At 41.5% G+C, this 20242-nt stretch overlaps 1 protein-coding gene across 3 annotated transcripts in view; it reads right to left on the bottom strand.

The window, feature by feature from the left end:
- The window catches only part of STK32B (serine/threonine kinase 32B), a 315037-nt gene that overhangs the window by 209885 nt on the left and 84910 nt on the right, over positions 1 to 20242 (bottom strand). For all 3 annotated transcript variants that reach the window (XM_036991086.2, XM_073237856.1, XM_036991081.2), the window contains exon 2: positions 19581 to 19636. In XM_036991086.2, coding sequence (XP_036846981.2) covers positions 19581 to 19636 — 56 coding nt within the window. The remainder of the gene's footprint in view (positions 1 to 19580; positions 19637 to 20242) is intronic.

The following is a 20242-nucleotide window of genomic DNA, read 5'->3' as shown; positions in this document are numbered from 1 at the left end:
TGGGAAGATGTCAGCAAATGAAAATGAGCAATGACATCTGTCAAACTGGTCAGAGATGGATCATTTGCTCTGGCCAGTGCTTGAAAGGCATCCATGAATGAGCCTGCATGTCCTGTGACACTTATAAAGTGACTCCCAGGAGCCACCAAATTCCTCCAAAGTATGCCTCGGTCAAATATGGCCTAATTAATATGAAATTAATAAATATTTCATTAAAAATAAATGGATTCCATCCTTTATAAAAGATGTCTGCAAGAACAATAAAGGTTTCTAGTAAAGTGTGATGTTTAAGAATTCTAAAAATGATTCTTATATTAAGAGTAACTCCTCACAAGCTCAGATGAGCCAGGCAACTTTCCCAGGCCATCTACTTAAGCCAGAACTCCAACTCAGCTCTATCAGATTTGGAAACAGAATCTCTCTAACAATTGTGCCTAAACTGATTAACTCATGATTTTCCTAAAAAGACCAACCATATATTCTGAGTCCCAGATTGTGGCAGACACAGTGGCTGAGCATCTTATACACATCTGCTGCTGCTTGCCCCAGTACTAACTCTCTTCCTGCCACAGGACCTTTGCATCTGCCACACCTTTTGTCTAAGATGTCCTTACCCCCAGATCTTCATATGATCTGTTTCCTTCCTAGCAGTTGGGTCTTAGCTTAAATGACTCCTTGTCAAAGAGGCTTCCCTATAGCCCTCACCCCCAAGGAAAGCTCCTATCCCCCCAGGTTTTTGCTCTATACATTTTCTGCAGAGCTTTATCATCACTGAAATCATCAGGTTGGTTTGTGGGTTTGTTTCCCCTCACTAAACTGTCAGCTTCGTGACATCAGGGACCTTGTCCTGCTTGTTTGCTATACCATCACAAGTACCCAGAATAATGCCAGGACAGAGCAGTCGTCATAAACTTTTACTTTTCAACTCAAAATCCTGCCGTGTGTTCCACCATGCCACTACTATGCTGGAGAACCAGCAACTCAAAAGATCAACAAACAAAAAATTTCCAAATGATTACATTTTTAAGGATAAAAAAACCCAAAGTCAAATGTTTCTGAACAAATTTAAAAGCATATATATATAATCTAACCTCCACTTAATTCCAAAATGGATTTGTTGCACTCTGGGCACTAAATTGGTTATTCTACTATCAATCAAAAAATTTTTTTACACTATAAACTCCCATGCAGATGTGGAAACCTGGAATGGAGAATGAGACAACTGATGACCCACGTGGGTGGAGGGCGGTTATTGTACGGTAAGGCGGGGCTGGGCCTGGGGTTATCACCGGTGCCACTCTTGCTCAGTTTCATCCAGGGCTTCCTTGAGAGGACATGAAGAGCTACTATACAACGCAGTGCCACGTTCTGTCCGTTTCTATGTGCAGATTGCCTCTGGCTAGTCCATGAATTTTAATTAACTCCTGTTTATTTTGCTTCGACTCTCTGACTCTTGCAGAGGGCCTGACTGCAAGTCCAAGAAACATCATTTTGAAGCCAACTTCTCAGAAAGTTCTGCCAAAGGCATCTTTCTCCTTCCCTTGAGAATGATTAAGCCCCATTGACTTCAAAGTGAGTGCAGGGTGGGACACTTCACCCTGAATGCTGCTGGTGCGGAAGCAAGACTTCCACTGGCTCCACCATCCAAGGGGCCAAGAGGAGTGTGGAGGGTGGGGAGTGTGAGGCTGAGAGGAAGGGTGATAACTACAGGGGCAACCATGAAACCTGAGTGTTTGCAGCGGGAGACGGAGGAATGTGAGGGGACCTTACCCAGCGGGTGATCGGCCAACCAGAACTATCAGCTGATTGGTTATTTGGATGTGCATATATGCATATATTTGTATACGTGTACATGCATATATGTGTGTGTATATCTATATATTATATGTGTGGGGGTAAATACACACATATATATATACTGTTTAGAAGGTATATATATATATATACTACTTAGTGGTGTGTGTATATATATGTATATATACTGTTAAAGAGTTTATGTATATAATATATGTGTATGCATATACTATGAGTATCTATGCATATGTATTTATCTGTATATGTATATACATATACGTGCATATACACTGCTGACTATATATGCATACACATAATATACTGCTTAGCAAGTGTGTGTACATATATTTATATATGGCTTAATCAGTGAGTATATTATGCATATATGTGTGTATATAAATATGTGCATGCATACATGTGTGTGTGTGTGTGCATACAGACACCTTAGCAGGTGTTGTAGGTACAACAGTGAACAATGAGAAAACTGCTGCCCTCACAGAGCTTGTGTTCCTGTGCATGAGGCCAACAGCCAAGAGAACAAATGAGTAAACACATAACAGGACCCTAGAAAAGGTACTAAATGAGGATGCTTGGGGCAGATGGAGTGGGGTGGGTGTTCAAAGAAGGCCCCATGGGGGAGGCATCTGAGCAGAGACCTATATGGTGTGAGTGAGCCTTTCAGAGACATGGGGGAGGTGATCAGGATAGAGGGGACAGCAAGTGTGTAGGTTCTGGGTTGAAAATCGGCTCAGGGTGTTTGAGAGGTGAGGAGGGCTGGGCAGAATGAGCAGGGAGATGGAGGGGCACGGAGGGTGCCAGAGAAATAGGCACGAGCCAGCTCACAGGGCTTTGCGGGCTGGCACACTCAGGGGAAGCTGCTGGACAGTCAGAGCAACCATGCGCGATCTAATTTATGCTTTATCACATCACCGGCAGTGTGCACACCCGGCCTTGCCTTCTCTCTCTCTCTCTCTCTCTCTCATCCATGCATGAGACAGCATTTTTTCAGCCTTTGCACATGCCAAGTGCTGAGCCAGGTGCTGACAGGCCAGGGTGGATGATATGACCAGTGCCACCCTCTCAGGAACCTCACAGTCTGATGGTGGAGGCAGGCCACATGAAGGCTACCCCCAGATGGACGTGCTGTGAGGGACAGTGAAGTGAAGCTAAGGAAACCAGGTGTTCTTCCCGACACATCCCTACCCAAACCTTTCCAGAACTCACCAGGCCACCCAGGAAAATCCCAGCCATGCTGGCTTCAAGATGACATGAAAGGCATGGGAAAAATGCCAACCATATGCCAGGTAGTGCCAAGCCTGCATGGTCTCTGTCCCTTAGTATATGTACGCTGATGGTGATCACAGTCGGGGTGGGGGTGGGGGGAGGACTTGATAATATGGGTGAAAGTTGAACCACTGTGTTGTGTATTTGAAACTGTCATAATTGCATATCAATGATTATTTAATAAAAAAGAAAAGGCTAAAATAATAATAATAATAATAATAATGTGTCTTATTTTTCAGAGGAAGAAACAGAGGTTTGCAGAAGCTGTAGGACTGGACCAAGTTTACATGGTCAGAAGCAGCAACGCCAGAATCTGGGCCCAGGGCTCCGCATCTCAAAAGCCCACGCTCTGTCTTCTATGCTGTGGTGCTTCCAAAACCGTGAGTCCAGTGTTGTTGGACCCTGATGGACACCTCCTCTCAACCCTTCGGGTTTCCTGCTGATACGCATATGACTAAAGCTGGTTTCACTCTAACTTCTGCACTAGGGACGGACATGTGGAAACAAAACAGGCTGTGCGTGGCGGTGGGGTCCTCTCCAAGCCTCCTATTCATCCTGCATAAAAGGGAGCACACTGGGCTGTTAGGGGGACAAGGCTGATAACAGATGGCCTGCTCCCAGGACAGTGACTGAGCTTCTGATGGGTCAGGACTTTCCAGGTTGCAGATGGTGGGAGCCTAACATGATGCTGCATGAGAAAAAAGGATGTCAGCTCCTGTAGATGCAAGGACAGTGGACAGCTCACAGAACTGGAAGGACTCAAAACAGCAGCCCTGGGGGTGCCAGTCAGGCACCTCCACACATCCCAGGCTGCTTACTGTGAGCACCAGTGACTCTCTGGTGGGGGGCTTTTATCCTGTCCTAAAGCCACCAGAAGTGCAGTAGAGGTCATGCTGCTCGAAGCAGCCCCCCGTCAGTGCTGACTGAGGAACTGTGCACGAACACAGCAGCTTCTCTACCCTTCAGCTGCCCTGAAAGCACACCAGCATGGCCTCTTACAGTCCCGCATGAAGGCGAATCCAGGTACCAGGGTGGAGAGTGGCTTCACCAAACACCTGCCACTGGCTGCCTTCCTTTCTTGGTCAGACTACACCTCCCTTGCAGGTATTTCCTGGGGTCACCTCCTGATAAACTTCTTGCACTCAATTTTTCCTCTCAGTATCAGCTTCTGGAGAAACTCAAGCTCAGACAGTCACCAGCAGGGCCAGGACTAGGGTAAGGCAAGCAAGGGGTCTAGAGTGCAAGACGTAAGGAGGCACGTCCTGGCTCTGCGTCTGCAGGACCCTGGGAGCAATTCTGCACCCAGATGCCTCACATGCTCACCCTAGTCCTGGTCCCACCCTACAGGGAGTCCTCTCTCCTCCCACCTCTCACATCTGTTTCTGCTTCTTTATTGGAGGCCTCATTCTTTCCTTCTACAGACAGTCCTTTACCTCCACCAATCGCTGAGAAAAATGGCCACTGACAAGTGAGAACCTGTTTTCTTAAAGTACATCATTCATGTGGGAAGAGAACAAGTCCTTCACCTCTGATCCCATGGAAGGATTCTGAATGGCTGGTCTTGGGGCCCAAGGCCATTCTTTAAGGCAAACACTGGTCTAGCTGAATGTGGTCCACGTGGCAGCCAAATTAGATGTCCATCTTGAAGGGCGACAAGAGTGACTGATAGTCCCCTGGGCCCACATGGAGCAGGAAAGGGATGCTGTGGTGCTAAGAAAGGGGACAGAGAGGTATGCTGGATGGTCAGAAACCACAGTAATGACATTTTGCTGAGGTATCCCCATTCCCATTCCTTTTTACAGAGGAGAAAACTAAGCTTCAGACTGGTTAATTTGCTTTGCCAAGTATCAACAACTAATACATAGCAGAGTTGGCCTGACTCCCAAATCTAAAGTGTTTCCACTGGATATATAGAAAGTAATCTGTTGTGCCCCAACTGTCTAAGAATTCAGTCATAAAAGGGACATAGAAAAAAATCTCAGTAAATACTTGCTAAAAATCAATGGGTTGTCTGCAGCTGTTCACTTGGGTGCTGCATTGAGGAGGCACAACTTCCCCCAGCATGAGAGTGAAATGAGATTTCTGTGAACTCACATGTGCTCTTTCCTGATAACCAAGCCTATTGTCATACTTTAACAATGAAATGTCTTTCTTGAAAAGTATTAATAAATGCCAGATATTGAACCTGCTAAAGGCAGAAAGAAAGCCAGAATATCCATTCAAAAGCCTTCATCCCGTGCAGCCCACCTCCTTTAATTTAGTAATAGTTACACAGACTTCATCTGCATTTACCATGAAAGGCAGTGATTATTTGGTATTTTGACCAGAACAAAGCCATATTTTATTGCCTTGAAATAAATTAGCCTTATCCCGAATACTGGATATTTGTGTGCATTCTACATAAATTTGGGTGTTATCAAGAAACTGCTATAATTAAAGAAGGACTTAAAAATAGAGCCTATGTTTTATTTTTTATCTACATAAAAGATTCTTTTTAGCCATAGTTTTAATATATTTATGGTCTGGACTATAAATTCTGAGAGCCAAGCCAGCAGGCAAGCAGATACACAGTTATAGGCAGAAAATGTATACCCGTTGGGGTTATGACCAACTTAGACATCATCTGCCACATGCTAACAGATGTGGTGTGGAGTGTGCTATGAAGGGGTGCAGAGGGCCCAGGTCCAAGATCCTCTATGACATGCTGGTAAAAGAGGTATGCCTCTATGTCGTGCCAACTGTTATGAATTGAAAGAGATGCCTCAATTTTCCTAAAACATGCGTCACATTACTCTCTCCCCAGCAACCCAGCACGACCAATCACTGGTGATCACAACACCCACACCAGCCAATTAGTTCTGTCCATGATACCCTCAGAGCTCTCCCAGCACCCCTGATAAGCCTGTCTCCCCACCTACTGGGCGCAACTTCCCTGGCCAGTGAATATGCGGACCGGTGAACCTCGCCCGGGATTGCGCTAATAAATTTTTTTGTCTCCTTTGTTGTTGTCTGGTCTGGTTTCATTTACCTTACACTTTCCCCATCAAGTAACTCTGCTCCCTTATCAAATATTGATTGACCACTTATGCAAGGGTTTAATTCTGGCTCAACCATAGTCTGGAAGTAGATATCCTCCTTCTGACCCAAGGCCAATGGTAGCCTAATGCCTGTCATTCACCTCATTTCATCTCATCCCACAGGTATTTCATTATCTCACATTGTAACAAAAAGGGGGAGTAGAGGGCAGTAAGATATTTTTGAGAGAGACCACATTCACAAAACTACAGTGTATTGTTATATTTTATTACTGTTGTTAATCTCTTGCTGTGTCTAACTTATAAATTAAACTTAAGTATAGGTATGTATGAATAGGAAAAAACATAATACATATAGGGTTCAGTACTGTCTGTAGTTTCGGATTCACTGGGGATCTTGAATGTATCATCCATTGATAAGGGGATGACGGTAGTACTGAGAGGCAGCTGGATTCTGTACTGTTTGGATTCTCCACTATTTTTCCATAACTCTCATCTCCATCACTCAATTCTCACTAACAGCTTTATAGGAAGACATCAACATGCCCATTATATGTGAGGAAACAGAGATTTACAGTGTGTGCATCTGGCATTGGAACACTGTGTGCCTGACTCTGGAGTGTGTGCCCCTCAAGCCGTGCCGGCTGCCCTGCACTCCCATAAACCCTTGGGGGCTGACTCCCCAGCTATGGACCATCCCAGGGGAAATCCTTATGTGCCTGAGGATGCTATGCAAGGATGAGGTGCTCCTTGTCAACAGACTCATCAGTCTGTCCAAGATACTACTTTAAAAGAGAGTCCAGCCCAGAAGGCGAGGGGGTAGGCCCTCCTAAAAAGGGCCATAGTGGGAGAGGTCATCACAGACTATGGAAGGCTGGGATGGAAGGAAGGGAAAGAAGAAAGAAGAAAGAAGAGTGTGGAAGGCTGTGGGAATACCAGGGTGCACCTGCAAACGGGTGGCAGAAGCCCAGGGCCTCACTCAGCTCCTGGGAATTCCGGGGATTCTGGGAGCTGCTTCCCAGCTACATCTGCCTTATACTTAGTGAGTGCAGACAAGTAGGAAGGAATGAACCCAGTAATCCTCCTTCTGGCTGGGGCGGAGCCAGGGAATGCTAAGGGATGGTGGGCCTGTGAGGCAGAGGACAGCTGGCGGAGCGCAGGGCCCTGGGGGGGCCTGGGGAGGAGCTGAACAGTGCATCTGTGCACTGGCCCTGCGACCTTGCTTGTCAGTCTTCAAAGACCATGCAGTTCTTCCCGTCACATGACACAAACTTCAGTCTAGGCCTGTAGATCTGGTCATCCTCCCCCCTCCAGATCCACCCAGAGTGCAAGCTAGAGAAAGGGAGGTCTAGGGTGGTAGGTGGGCCCCAGAATACGAGCAGGGGTAGGGGATCTCTCCAGGATTTCCAAAGTGGCACATGTCATAGCTAAAACACTATTTCTGAATAATCATTTGCTGAGTCAGATTATATTCAGAGAGCCCCAAGCAGAGTAAATGTTTCTGAAAGTTTCCTCTGGCCTTTTTCCTCTGGGTTCTTGCTAATAAGTGCTTCCCTTACCCTCCCCCTTCTCACTTCCACTGGAGCTTACACAGACGCTTGTCTTTATTACTGTATCACACAGTAATCTTGGATTCTCCAGAGAAATAGAACCAATGAGATAAGAGAGAGTGTGTATGGAAGACAGGTAGAGAGAGGGAGAGACAGACGGATTTATTTTAAGGGATTGATTTCATAACTGTGTTGGCTCTCAAGTCTAACTTCTGCAGGGCAGGCCAACAGGCTGGAAACTCAGAGAAGAGTTAATGTTGCTGCTCGGGTCCAAAGGTACCCTGGGAGCAGAATTCCTTCTTCTTTGGGGGAACCTGGTCTTTATCTCTTAAGACCTTTAACTGATTGGATGAAGACTATCTGCACTATGGAGGGTGATCTGCTTTACTCAAAATCTACTGATTTAAATGTTAACTTACCTAAAAAACACCTTCACAGTAACATATAGGCTGGTATTTGACCAAATAGAATTAACCATCACACATCATGTCATAACATACCTACTTTTTCAACATGATTCCTGCCCTCAACAAAACCCTAATATTATCAGGAACACAATGTTTAAGGCAGCACATGGCCCGGCTCAGTGGCCCAATGAATGTGTGTTAAATTAACCAGCAACTCAATCCACTTGATGATAGAAATGGTCAATAATTTTCACTGTGCCCTTGGTCCCTCACAGGCTACTGCCAACATGGCAGCTGACGTGACCTTTTACAAACTTCTGCAAACAGATCATCTCACTCCTCCAGTCAAAATTCCCTGGAGCCTTCACTTCTCAGTTACAGAAATGGCCAAAGCCTCTGCCACGGTTGACTAGGTCCTGTATGACCTGGTCCTTGCTGACCGCACTGACTTCATCTTCTATCACTCTCACCACATTGAAGCTCCTCAGAAAGAGAGCACACTCCCTCCAGAGCCTTCACACCTGCTGTTCCCTCTGCCTGGAACCTGTATGCCTTCTCTTCACTCCTTCATCCCCTGCCACCTGCTATGAGAGCCAAGTCCACTAGAACTGCCCATGATGATAGAAATGCTCCATAATCTCATCTGTCCAACACAGTATTCATTAACCACATGTAGCTACTGAGCACTTAAAATATGGTTAGTGTGACCGAGGAACTGAATTTTTATCATTTTAGTTCATGTTAATTAATTTACATTTAAATATCCACATGTGGTTAGTGGCTACCCTACTGACAGCTCAGCTCTATGAAACAGCATCTTCTCCCTGCCACCTCCTCCCCATAACTTAATACCCTTTTACCTTACTACATTTTTAATGCACTTATTACTATTTAATATGCCACAAATGTACACATTTATCTGCTTGCCATCTCTGTCCTTTCTAAATGTAAATTCCATGAGAAAAGACACTTGGGTGTGTTAAGGTTACTACTGGATTAAAGTCTAGAATAGTGCCTGGCCCTGGATAGGTGTTTCAGTTAATATTCATGGGTTGAATTAATAACAGGAGGAAGCAAAGGAGGAAGGGAGAAAGAGGGCAAGGAAAAGGGGAGAGGGATGGAGGAGACAAGGAAGGAAGGCAGATTCTATCCAATCTGATCTTTCTTAAGTCAATATGTCAGTTTAACTCTGCAAGTTTTGAATGGTCTAATCAAGAGTAGAGCCATTAAAAATACAGGTCCCTAGACATCAAACAGTGTTTCGATCAAATCCCAGCTCAGATACTTTCCACCCATGTGACCATGGGTTAAATGCTCTGCCTTTTGGAGTTACTGAGTCTATTTCCGTCTAAGTTTTTCCACTTGTATAAAGGAAATAATACTGACTATTTAAGAATATATGAGACTATTCTGGCATTCAATAGGTACTCAAAGCAATTATTACCAAAGGAAATTTCTGAGTAACTGGGAACATATGGGTTTGGTTGGGGCAACCCTTTTGTTTTCTAAAAGTCCCTGCCATGTCTCATCATTTTCTATAGCCTGTCATAGAAAATGATTGATTACCAAAAATATGTATGTGCCACAAACAAATGTCAAACCTCTCAACAAAGAAAAGCCCAATACAGTTTACTTCACTGTTGAATTTCACCAAATATTTAAAGAATAATGCCAATTTTCTCAAAATCTTCTAAAAATTCAAGAGGAGGGAATACATCCAATTATTTCATGGAACCAACATTACCCAAATACAAAACACAGACAAAGAAACCACAAGAAAAAAATCCTACAGGCTCATTTTTCTGATGAACATGGATGCAAAAATCCTCAACAAAATACTAGCAAATCAAATCCCGTAGCTCTAGAGGGATCATATGCCGTGAGCAAGTAGGATTTATCCCTGGGTTGTAAGGATGGTTTGACATTTGAAAATCAATTGATGTGATATACCACATTAACAGAATAAAGGATAAAAATCACATAATTGTATGAATAGAGGCAGAAAAAGCACTTGACAAAATTCAACACCCTTTCATGAGAAAAACCCCAACAAACTAGGAATAAAAGGAAATTACCTCAACCTAATAAAGGTCACATATGACAAGCCCACAATTAACATTATAGTGAAAAACTAAAAGCTTTCTCTCTAAAACCAGAAAGAAGGGAGTGATGACCACTCTTGCCACTTCTACTTAACACAGCACTAGAATTTTTAGGCAGAGTAATTAGCCAAGAAAAATAAAAAAAAATAAAAAGCATCCAAATCAGAAAGGAAGAAGTGAAACTGTCCCTGTTTGCAAATAACATAATTTAGTATATAAAAAACTCCTACAGACTAAATAAAAAAATTAGAACTAATAAATAAATTAAGAAAAGTTACAGAACAAAAAATCAACATATAAAAATCTGTTCTGTTTCTATATGCTAACAATGAACTATCTGAAAAGGAAATTAGGGAAATAATCCCACCTACAATAGCACTGAAAATAATAAAATACTTAGGAATAAACTTAACCAAGGAAGTAAAAGACTTCTATATTGAAAACTCAAAACATTAATGAAAGAAATTGAATGAGACACAAACACAAAGGCATCCAGTTCATGGAGACTGGAGGACAATATTATTAAAATGTCTATACTACCCAAAGCAATCTACAGATTGAATATAATCCCTATCAAAATCCCAGTTCTACAGAAATAAAAAAATCTAATTCATATGAAATCACAAAAGGCCACAGACAGCCAAATCAGTCTGTAGTAAGAAGAACAAAGCTTGTGGTATCACACTTCCTTATTTCAGATTATAATGCAAAGTTACAGTAACGAGAACAACATGGTACAGACATAAAGACAGACATACAAACCAGAGGAATAGGAGAGCAAGCCCAGAAATAAACCCATGCATATACAGTCAACTTATCTTTAACAAGAGTGCCAAGAATACACAATGGGGAAAGGGTAGTTTTTTTTCAACAAATGGTGCTGGGAAAACTTCAAAAGAGTGAAACTGGACTTTTATCTACATCATACACAAAAATTAACTCAAAGTGGATTAAAGACTTAAATGTTAAGACTTGAAACTGTAAACCTCCTACAAAAAAAGTAAGGAAAAAACTTCATGATATTGATGTTAACTATGATTTCACAGATATGACACCAAAAGCAGAGGTAACAAAAATAAGCAAATGAAACTACACCAAACTTAAAAGCTTCTACACAGCAGATCAACAAAGTGCAAAGGCAACCTACAGAATGGGATAAAATACTTACAAACCATATATCTGGTAGAGGTTTAATCTATAAAATACATAAAGAACTCCTACAATTCAATGTTTAGAAAGAACTAATAACCCTATTTAAAAATGGTCTATAGGCTCGAATGGACATTTCCCAAAGATGTACAAATGACTAACAGGTATATGAAAACATAATGAACACCATTAATCATCAGGGAAATGCAGATCAAAACCCCAGTGAGATACGACCTCACACATGTCAGAATGGTCATATCAAAAAACAGAAAACAACAAATGTTGACAAGGATATGGAGAACCTGGAACACTTGTACACTGTTGGTGCAAATTGAAAATGGTGCAGCTGGTATGGAAAAAGTATGGGGGTACCTCAAATATTTTTAAATGTAACTGCAATAAGATCCAGCAATCTCACTTCTGGGTATTTATCTAAAAGAGCTGAAATTAACAGAAGGGAGGAAAGATGGTGGTGTAGGAAAGCAAGGCAAAAACCTCCTGCCAAAATCACATAGAACACAAAAGTACAGCAAATACAACTAGACCTGAAATGACCTGAAGACTGCAGAACCAACTACCTACATCTGGGGAAGAAGAGAAGATCCTACCGAAGAGGGTAAAGTGGCAAAGCCATGATCTGGCAGAACCCAAGCCCTCCCCCAATCCCACCTGACAAGTGAGAGGAAGAGGAATGGAGCAGGGAGAGAGTAAAAGCCCAGGAATGCTGAATATCTGCTCTGGGAACATGAGCCCACCATGCACAGTGCCCTGGTGACTGGTGGGGCTGGACAACGGAAACAGGAGCAACACTCAGGAGGGCTGAGATCCCAGCTGGCTATGGGAACAGGCATGCTCTACCTGCCCTCCTGAGAAAGAAAGCAGAGTGGGCAGTTTGAAAGACTTCCCAGCAGTGAGAGAGGTACCAGAGGGGCAAGGATTGCACAGTGTTCTCTGTTTAGGAGAAAGGTCTGGTAGACAATACCTCCCCAGCCTACCCTCAGCCCAACAGGTTGGGAGCCCTCAGGAGCTTCAAAGGCTCCATTGTCCCTGCTGGCAACACAACCTGGAGGCTCCAAGTGGTGTGCATGGCCTGCTGGCCGACAGTGAAATCAGACATTGCTCCCAGGTATGCAGGGGAAGAACCCCCAGCCTGCTCAGCCTTATTTTGGCCCAGACAAGTTGCTGCATGCAGGAGCAAGCCCTGGGGGTCTTTCGTCCTGGTGGACAACAGCCCTGTTCACTAGTACCCCCATGATCACAACAGGCTGGATAGAGGGTGGCTCTGCCCACAACAGCTCCAGCCCCACAGCACCGATGCTCTTTCCTGCATGCGCATGCAGCCCAGATCTGGAAGATCTGACCTCCCAGTAGTCACTGGTTCCACTAGCCTGTGGACCTGCCATTGCAGCAGGCCAAGGGAGGGCAGCTCCACCCACAGTAGCTCCATAGAGTATTCTACCTACTCTTGTGATCAGCTGATGGCCCACACAGCCCACCTGAAATCAGATCACTATGAGCAAAGCAGAAAGGTGCCACGCCTATTCCACACCAAAGGCTAGGGTTCCTGCACAGGAAATTGAGCTTCTGGACACTAGAGGGCACCTCCTACACAAATCTATTATCCTATATGAAACGCTAAAAAAAAAAAAATGAAGTGGTAGAGGAATTTGATCCAAATGAAAATACAAGAAAAAGAAAACACCAGAAAAAGGGATTAGTGAAACTGAAATCACCACTCTTGCTGATAAAGATTTCAAAATAAAAGTCATAAACATGATAATAGATTTATAGAAAAGTATTCAAAATCTCAAGGAGGATTTCAACAAAGAGATAGAAATCCTGAATAAAAGCCACTCAGAGCTGATGAATACAGTGTCTAAAATGAAGCATACAATGGAGGGATTTAAAAGTAGATTAGATGATATAGAGGAGACAGTAAATGAAATAGAAATTAGAGAACATGAAAATGAAGCTGAGGAAGAGAGAGAAAAAAGGATCTCTAGGAATGAAAGAATAATAAGAGAGCTGTGTGACCAATCCAAATGGAAAAATATTCGCATTATAGGGGTACTAGGAGAAAAAGAGAGAGAGAAAGGGATAGAAAGTCTCTTTGAGGAAATCATTCTTGAAAACTTCCCAGTGTGGGGAAGGAAACAGAAGGTCATGAAAGCACAAAGATCACCTAAGAAAAGGAACCCTAGGAAGAAAACACCAAGAAATATAATAATTAAAATGGAAAAGATCAAGGACAAGGAGAGAGTACTGAAGGCAGCCAGAGAAAGAAAAAAAGATAACTTATAAAGGAAACCCCATCAGGCTATCAGCAGACTTCTCAGCAGAAACCTTACAGGCCAGAAGGGAATGGTGATGTATTTAATGTAAGGAAACAGAAGGGCCTCCACCCAACAATACCCAGAAAGATTATCACTTAGGTTTGAAGCAGGGATTAAACAATTTCCAGATAAGCAAAAGATGGGGGAATTCACCACCATGAAACCATTCCTAAAAGATCTCTTAAAGGGACTTCTCTAGATGGAAATGCTCCTAAGGCTAAACAGCTGTCACCAAAGAAAATAAACCCACAGTAAAGGTAGTAGACCAATTAATTACTAAGCAAATACAAAATTAAATCAACTACTCACAAAGTTAGTCAAAGGATAGACAAAGAGTGCAGAATGACACTTAAATATAAAGAGTGGAGGAGAAAGAAGTGGAGGAAAAAGAAAAGAACCTTTAGATTGTGTTTGAACTAGAGTAATATGCAATTTAAGATAGACTGTTAGATAGTAAGGAAGCTATCCATGAACCTCTGGTAACCACAGATCTAAAGCCTACAATAGGAATAAGTAACTATCTATTGATAATCGCCCTAAATGTAAATGGTCTGAATGCACCAATCAAAAGACAAAGAGTTGCAGAATGGATAAAAAAAACAAGACCCATCTATATGCTGCCTACAAAAGACTCACTGCAAACCCAAAGACATACACAGACTAAAAGTGAAGGGATGGGAAAAGATATTTTATGCAACTAATAGAGAGAAAAAAGCAGGAGTAGTGTTGGGAGCCAGGCTTTGCCCCTTCCCCCACTTGCTGATGTGGCGGGAATGGAGAACAAAGAACATCCTGTTCACTCATTCCAGGAGCATCTGAAGGAGCCCTGCTGTGCCTACCTTTGCCTGGCTACTGCTGATGTCAATACTGTGCTTGATTGTCTATTGGATAATGCTATTTCCTGGAATAGTGTGCCTTCTTTGCTGTATAAATACTCTGGACTCTAATAAAGCTTTGCTGGCAATGCGCAGGAGCGTCAGCCCTCCCAATTCTTTCTGTCTTTCTTTGTTTTCTTCGCCCCCCTTCCGCACTTCAGGACCTGCTCGACTCGGCGCGGCTGGACCGCGTCAGAGTAGCAATACTTATATCAGACAAAATGGACTTCAAAACAAAGAAAGTAACAAGAAACAAAGGAGGACATTACATAACGATTAAGGGGTCAGTCCAACAAGAGGACATAACCATTGTAAATATATATGCACCCAACACAGGAGCACTGACATATGTGAAACCAATATTAACAGAATTAAAGGGGAAAATAGAGTGCAATGCATTCATTTTAGGAGACTTCAACACACCACTCACTCTGAAGGACAGATCAACCAGACAGAAAATGAGTAAGGAGACAGAGGCACTGAACAACACACTAGAACAGATGGACTTAACAGACATCTATAGAACACTCTACTCAAAAGCAGTAGGCTACACATTCTTCTCAAGTGTACATGGAACATTTTCCAGAATAGATAACATAGTAGGCCATAAAAATAACCTCAGTAAATTCAGAAGGATTGTAATTGTACCAATCGGCTTCTCGATCACAAAAGTATGAAACTAGTAATAAATTATGCAAAGAAAACAAACAAAAAAAACACACAAATACATGGAGGCTTAACAACATGCACTTGAATAATCAATAGATCAATGACCAAATAAAAACAGAGATCAAGGAATATATGGAGACAAATGAAAACAACTCAACAGCCAAAAACAGCTGGATGCAGTGAAGGCAGTTCTAAGAGGGAAGTATACTGCAATATAGGTGTGTCTCAAGAAAGAACAATCACAAATGAAGAGTCTAAACTCACAATTAATGAAACTAGAAAAAGAAGAACAAATGAGGCCCAAAGTCAATAGGAGGAACATAATAAAATCAGAGCAGAAATAAATAAAATTGAGAAGAATAAAACAATAGAAAGAATCAATGAAACCAGGAGCTGACTCTTTGAGAAAATAAACAAAACAGATAAACCCATAGCCAGACTTACCAAGGAAAAAAGAGAGTGTACACGCATAAACAGACTCAGAAATGAAAAAGGAGAAATCACTACCACAGAAATAAAAAGAACTATTAGAGAACACTATGAAAAATCATATGCCAACAAATTGGATAACCATAGGACATATCTCTAGAAAAATACAACCTTCCAAGACTGACCCAGGAAGAAACAAAAATCTTAACAGACCTATTGCCAGCAATGAAATCGAATTTGCAATAAAAAAAACCTACCTAAGAACAAAATAAATCCCTGGACCAGATGGATTCATGACTGAATTTTATCAAACATTTAAAGAAGACCTAATACCCATTCTCCTTAAACTTTTCCAAAACATTGAAGAGGGAATACTTCCAAACTCATTCTATGAGGCTTGCATCACTCTAATATCAAAACCAGGCAAAGACACCATAGAAAAAGAAAGTTACAGACCAATATCCCTGATGAACATAGATGCAAAAATCCTCAACAAAACACTAGCAGACTGAATTCAAAAAAACATCAAAAAGATTATTCATGATGACCAAGTGGGATTTATTCCAGGGATGCAAGGATAGTACAATATTTGAAAATCCATTAGCATAATCCACCACATCAACAAAAAGGACAAAAATCACACGATCATCTCAATAGATGCTCAAAACGCATTTGACAAAATTCAACATCCATTCATGATAAAAACTCTCAACAGAATGGGTATAGAGGGCAAGTACCTCAACATAATAAAGGCCATATATGATAAACCCACAGCCAACATCATATTTAAGAATGAAAAGTTGAAAGCTTTTCCTCTAAGATCAGGAACAAGACAGGGATGCCCACTCTCCCCCCACTCTCCCCACTTTTATTCAACATAGTTCTGGAGGTCCTAGCCACAGCAATCAGACAACACAAAGAAATGAAAGGCATCTGGATTGGTAAGGAAGAAATTAAACTGTCACTGTTTGCAGATGACATGATATTGTACGTAAAAAACCCTAAATAATGCACTCCAAAACTACTAGAATTAATAACTAAATTCAGCAAACTTGCAGGATACAAAATTAATACAGAGAAATCTGTTGCATTCCTATACACTAATGATGATATAGCAGAAAGAGAAATAGGAAAACAATTCTATTTACAATTGCATTAAAAAGAATAAAATACCTAGGAATAAACCTAACCAAGGAAGTGAAAGACCTATACCCTGAAAACTACAAGACACTCAGGAGGAAATTAAAGAAGACACCAATAAATGGAAATATATCCTGTGCTCATGGATAGGAAGGATTAGTATTGTCAAAATGGCCATCCTGCCTAAAGCAATCTACAGATTCACTGCAATCCCTATCAAAATACCAATTGCATTCTTCAACAAACTAGAACAAATAGTTTTAAAATTCATATGGAACCACAAAAGACCCCGAATAGTCAAAACAATCCTGAGAAGGAAGAATAAAGCTGGGGGGGATTACACTCCCTAACTTGAAGCTCTACTACAAAGCCACAGTCATTAAAATAATTTAGTACTGGCACAAGAACCAACCCCACAGCTCAATGGAACAGAATAGATAACCCAGATATAAGCCCACACATATATGGCCAATTAATATACAATAAAGGGGCCATGGATATACAATGGGGAAATGACAGCCTCTTCAACAAATGTCCAGTTGGTAAAACTGGACAGCTACATGTAAGAGAATGAAACTGGACCATTGTTTAACTCCATACACAAAAATCAACTCAAAATGGATAAAAGACCTGAATGTAAGTCATCAAACCATAAAATTAACAGAAGAAAACATAGGCAAAAATTTCTTGAATATAAACATGAGCAGCTTTTTCCTGAACACATCTCCTCAGGCAAGAGAAATAAAATAGAAAATGAACAAATGAGACTACATCAAACTAAAAACTTCTGTACAGCAAAGGACACAATCAGCAGAACAAAAAGGCATCCTAAAATATAGAAGAATATATTCATAAATGACTTATCCTATAAGGAGTTAACATCCAAAATATATAAAGAATTCACATGCCTCAATACCCAAAAAATAAATAACCCAATTAAAAAATGGGTGGAGGATCTGAAAAGACACTTCTCCAAAGAAGAAATTTGAATGGCCAACAGGCACATGAAAAGGTGCTCCACATCACTAATTATCAGGGAAATGCAAATTAAAACCACAATGAGATATCACCTCACACCAGTTAGGATGGTCAACATCCAAAGACAAGAAACAACTAATTCTGGCAAGGATGTGGAGAAAGAGGAACACTCTTACACTGTTGGTGGGAATGTAAATTGGTTAAATTGTTGTGGAAAGCAATGTGGAGGTTCTTCAATAAACTAAAAAGACAGAAATACCATTTGACCCAGGAATTCTACTCCTAGGAATTTACCCAAAGAAAATGAGATCCCTGATTCAAAAAGACATATGCACCCCTGTTTATTGCTGCACTATTTACAATAGCCAAGATATGGGAGCAACCTAAGTGTCCATCACTAGATGAATGGATAAAGAACAGGTGGTACATATACATAATGGAATATTATTCAGCCATAAAAAGAAAAGAAATCCTACAATTTACAACAACATGGATGGATCTGGAGGGTATTATGCACAGTGAATAAGTGAGGCAGAGAAAGACAAGTACCAAATGACTTCATTCATTTGTGGAATATAAGAACAAAGCAAAACTGAAGGAACAAAATAGCAACAGATTCACAGACACCAAGAAGGGACTAGTGGTTACCAAAGGGGAGGGGTTATGAGGGTGGGTGGGGAGGGAGAATGGGATTAAGGGGCATTATAATTCATAATCACAATATAGGTGGGTCACAGGGAAGGCAGCACAGCATGGAGAAGACAAGTAGTGATTCTGTAGCATCTTACTACACTGATGGACAGTGACTGCAATGGGGTTGGTGGGGGGACTTGATAATATGGGTGAATGTTGAAACCACAGTGTTGTTTATGTGAAACCATCATAAGATTGTATAATAAACGATACCTTAATTAAATAAATATATAAATAAAAATGAAATTGTTGAAATTATGTCAAGGTGATATTAATAGTGCTCCCATGTTCACTGCAGCAGTGTTCACAATAGCCAAGATGTGGTAACAACCTAAATGTCCATTGACACTTGAATGAATAAAGAAAATGTGGTATATAGGTACAATGAAATATTATTCAGCCTTAGAAAAAGAAAGAAATCCTCCCATAACAACAGGGCTGAATCTGAAGGACTCTATATGCTAAGTGACATAAGCCAGGCACAAGAAGACAAATACTGTGCGATTCCACATATAAGAGGTATTTTAAAAAGTCAAATTCAGAGTCAAAGAGTGGAATGGTGGTTGCCAGGGACATAGGGGAGTGGGAATGGGGAATTACTGATGAATGGGCATAAAGTTTCAGTCAAGCAAGATGAATAAGCTGTAGAGATCTGCTGCATGAAACTGTACCTATAGTCAACAATAATATATTATACACTCAAAAATTTGTTAAGAGGCTAGATCACATGTGAAGTATTCCTTCCACAATAAAATTTCTGTATTAAAATTCCTACATTGCAGGAAAGAACTGATGTTGGCCATCTCATAAGTGTGTAGGGATTTTTCCACTTTCCTCATATAGATCCTCAAGAAATAGCATTAGCAATCTTGAAATAATTACCATTATAATTCACCTAAACCAGGGCTGCCGAGGTAATTTCATTTTTTTCAGAATGAAATTACAGCGCATCCAAAGGAAACGATTCAGACTTCCTTTCACATTTCAAATTTGGTAAATCCAAGTCTTTCTGTCGAACAGGAAATTCCCAGTGCCCAGCAACCAACTTAAAAACAGACACACAAACATGGACATATACATAGCCCTGTAGTCAGGACTTTTATAATTTGCTGATGAAAATTTTAAAAATCCATGCCTCTTACCTTTCCAAAACTCCCTTTACCAATCGCCCGCAGAATCTGGAAATGGTCAAAGTTGACTGCAAAAGAAAAAAGAGGAAAAAAACCAAGTCAGATTTGTCAAACCATGTACTGATCTTGCAAGTCCTTACCCACATAGGTACCCATTTATTCCAACGGCTTCTGGTTTCAGTTGCATTATATCCACTATGGCAGCACTCCACCACTGAATGGACACTTCTCAGCCTTATTTCATTTCCCCCAACACATGAGTTTGGCAGTAAACACCTCCCCAGGGGGTCTACAGGATGAAAGACATCCTTGGGGCTCAGAGGAGCAAAGTCCAGATACTTACATCCCCAAATTCTTGTACTTGCTGCGGTTTCCTTTCCCTCGATGACTTTTCCCTACTCCGGTCTCTGTCTTATCTACCTGGCACTCTTATCTTACCCATCACACAGCAGCTCGCCTAGCTCAGTGTCCAAGGAGATAATCCTGCCTCGTCTGAAGCCTTAACTGCCGGGACCACACCATGGACCTTTCACTGCAAGATGAGAACAGCACCCCTCTCTTGGTACGCCCTCTCTGTGCCATATTCTTTGATGGGGATCCCCATTCCTGCTATTTCTATTCCCTTCCTCCAGTCTGGCTTCTATCCCCATCCCTTCAGCACAATAGGCCGAGAA

Source organism: Manis javanica, chromosome 5, assembly GCF_040802235.1.
Source record: "Manis javanica isolate MJ-LG chromosome 5, MJ_LKY, whole genome shotgun sequence".
In the NCBI taxonomy this organism is placed as follows: domain Eukaryota; kingdom Metazoa; phylum Chordata; class Mammalia; order Pholidota; family Manidae; genus Manis; species Manis javanica.
Note: the sequence above shows the minus strand (reverse complement) of the source record. Positions and strands in the feature narration are given on the sequence as shown.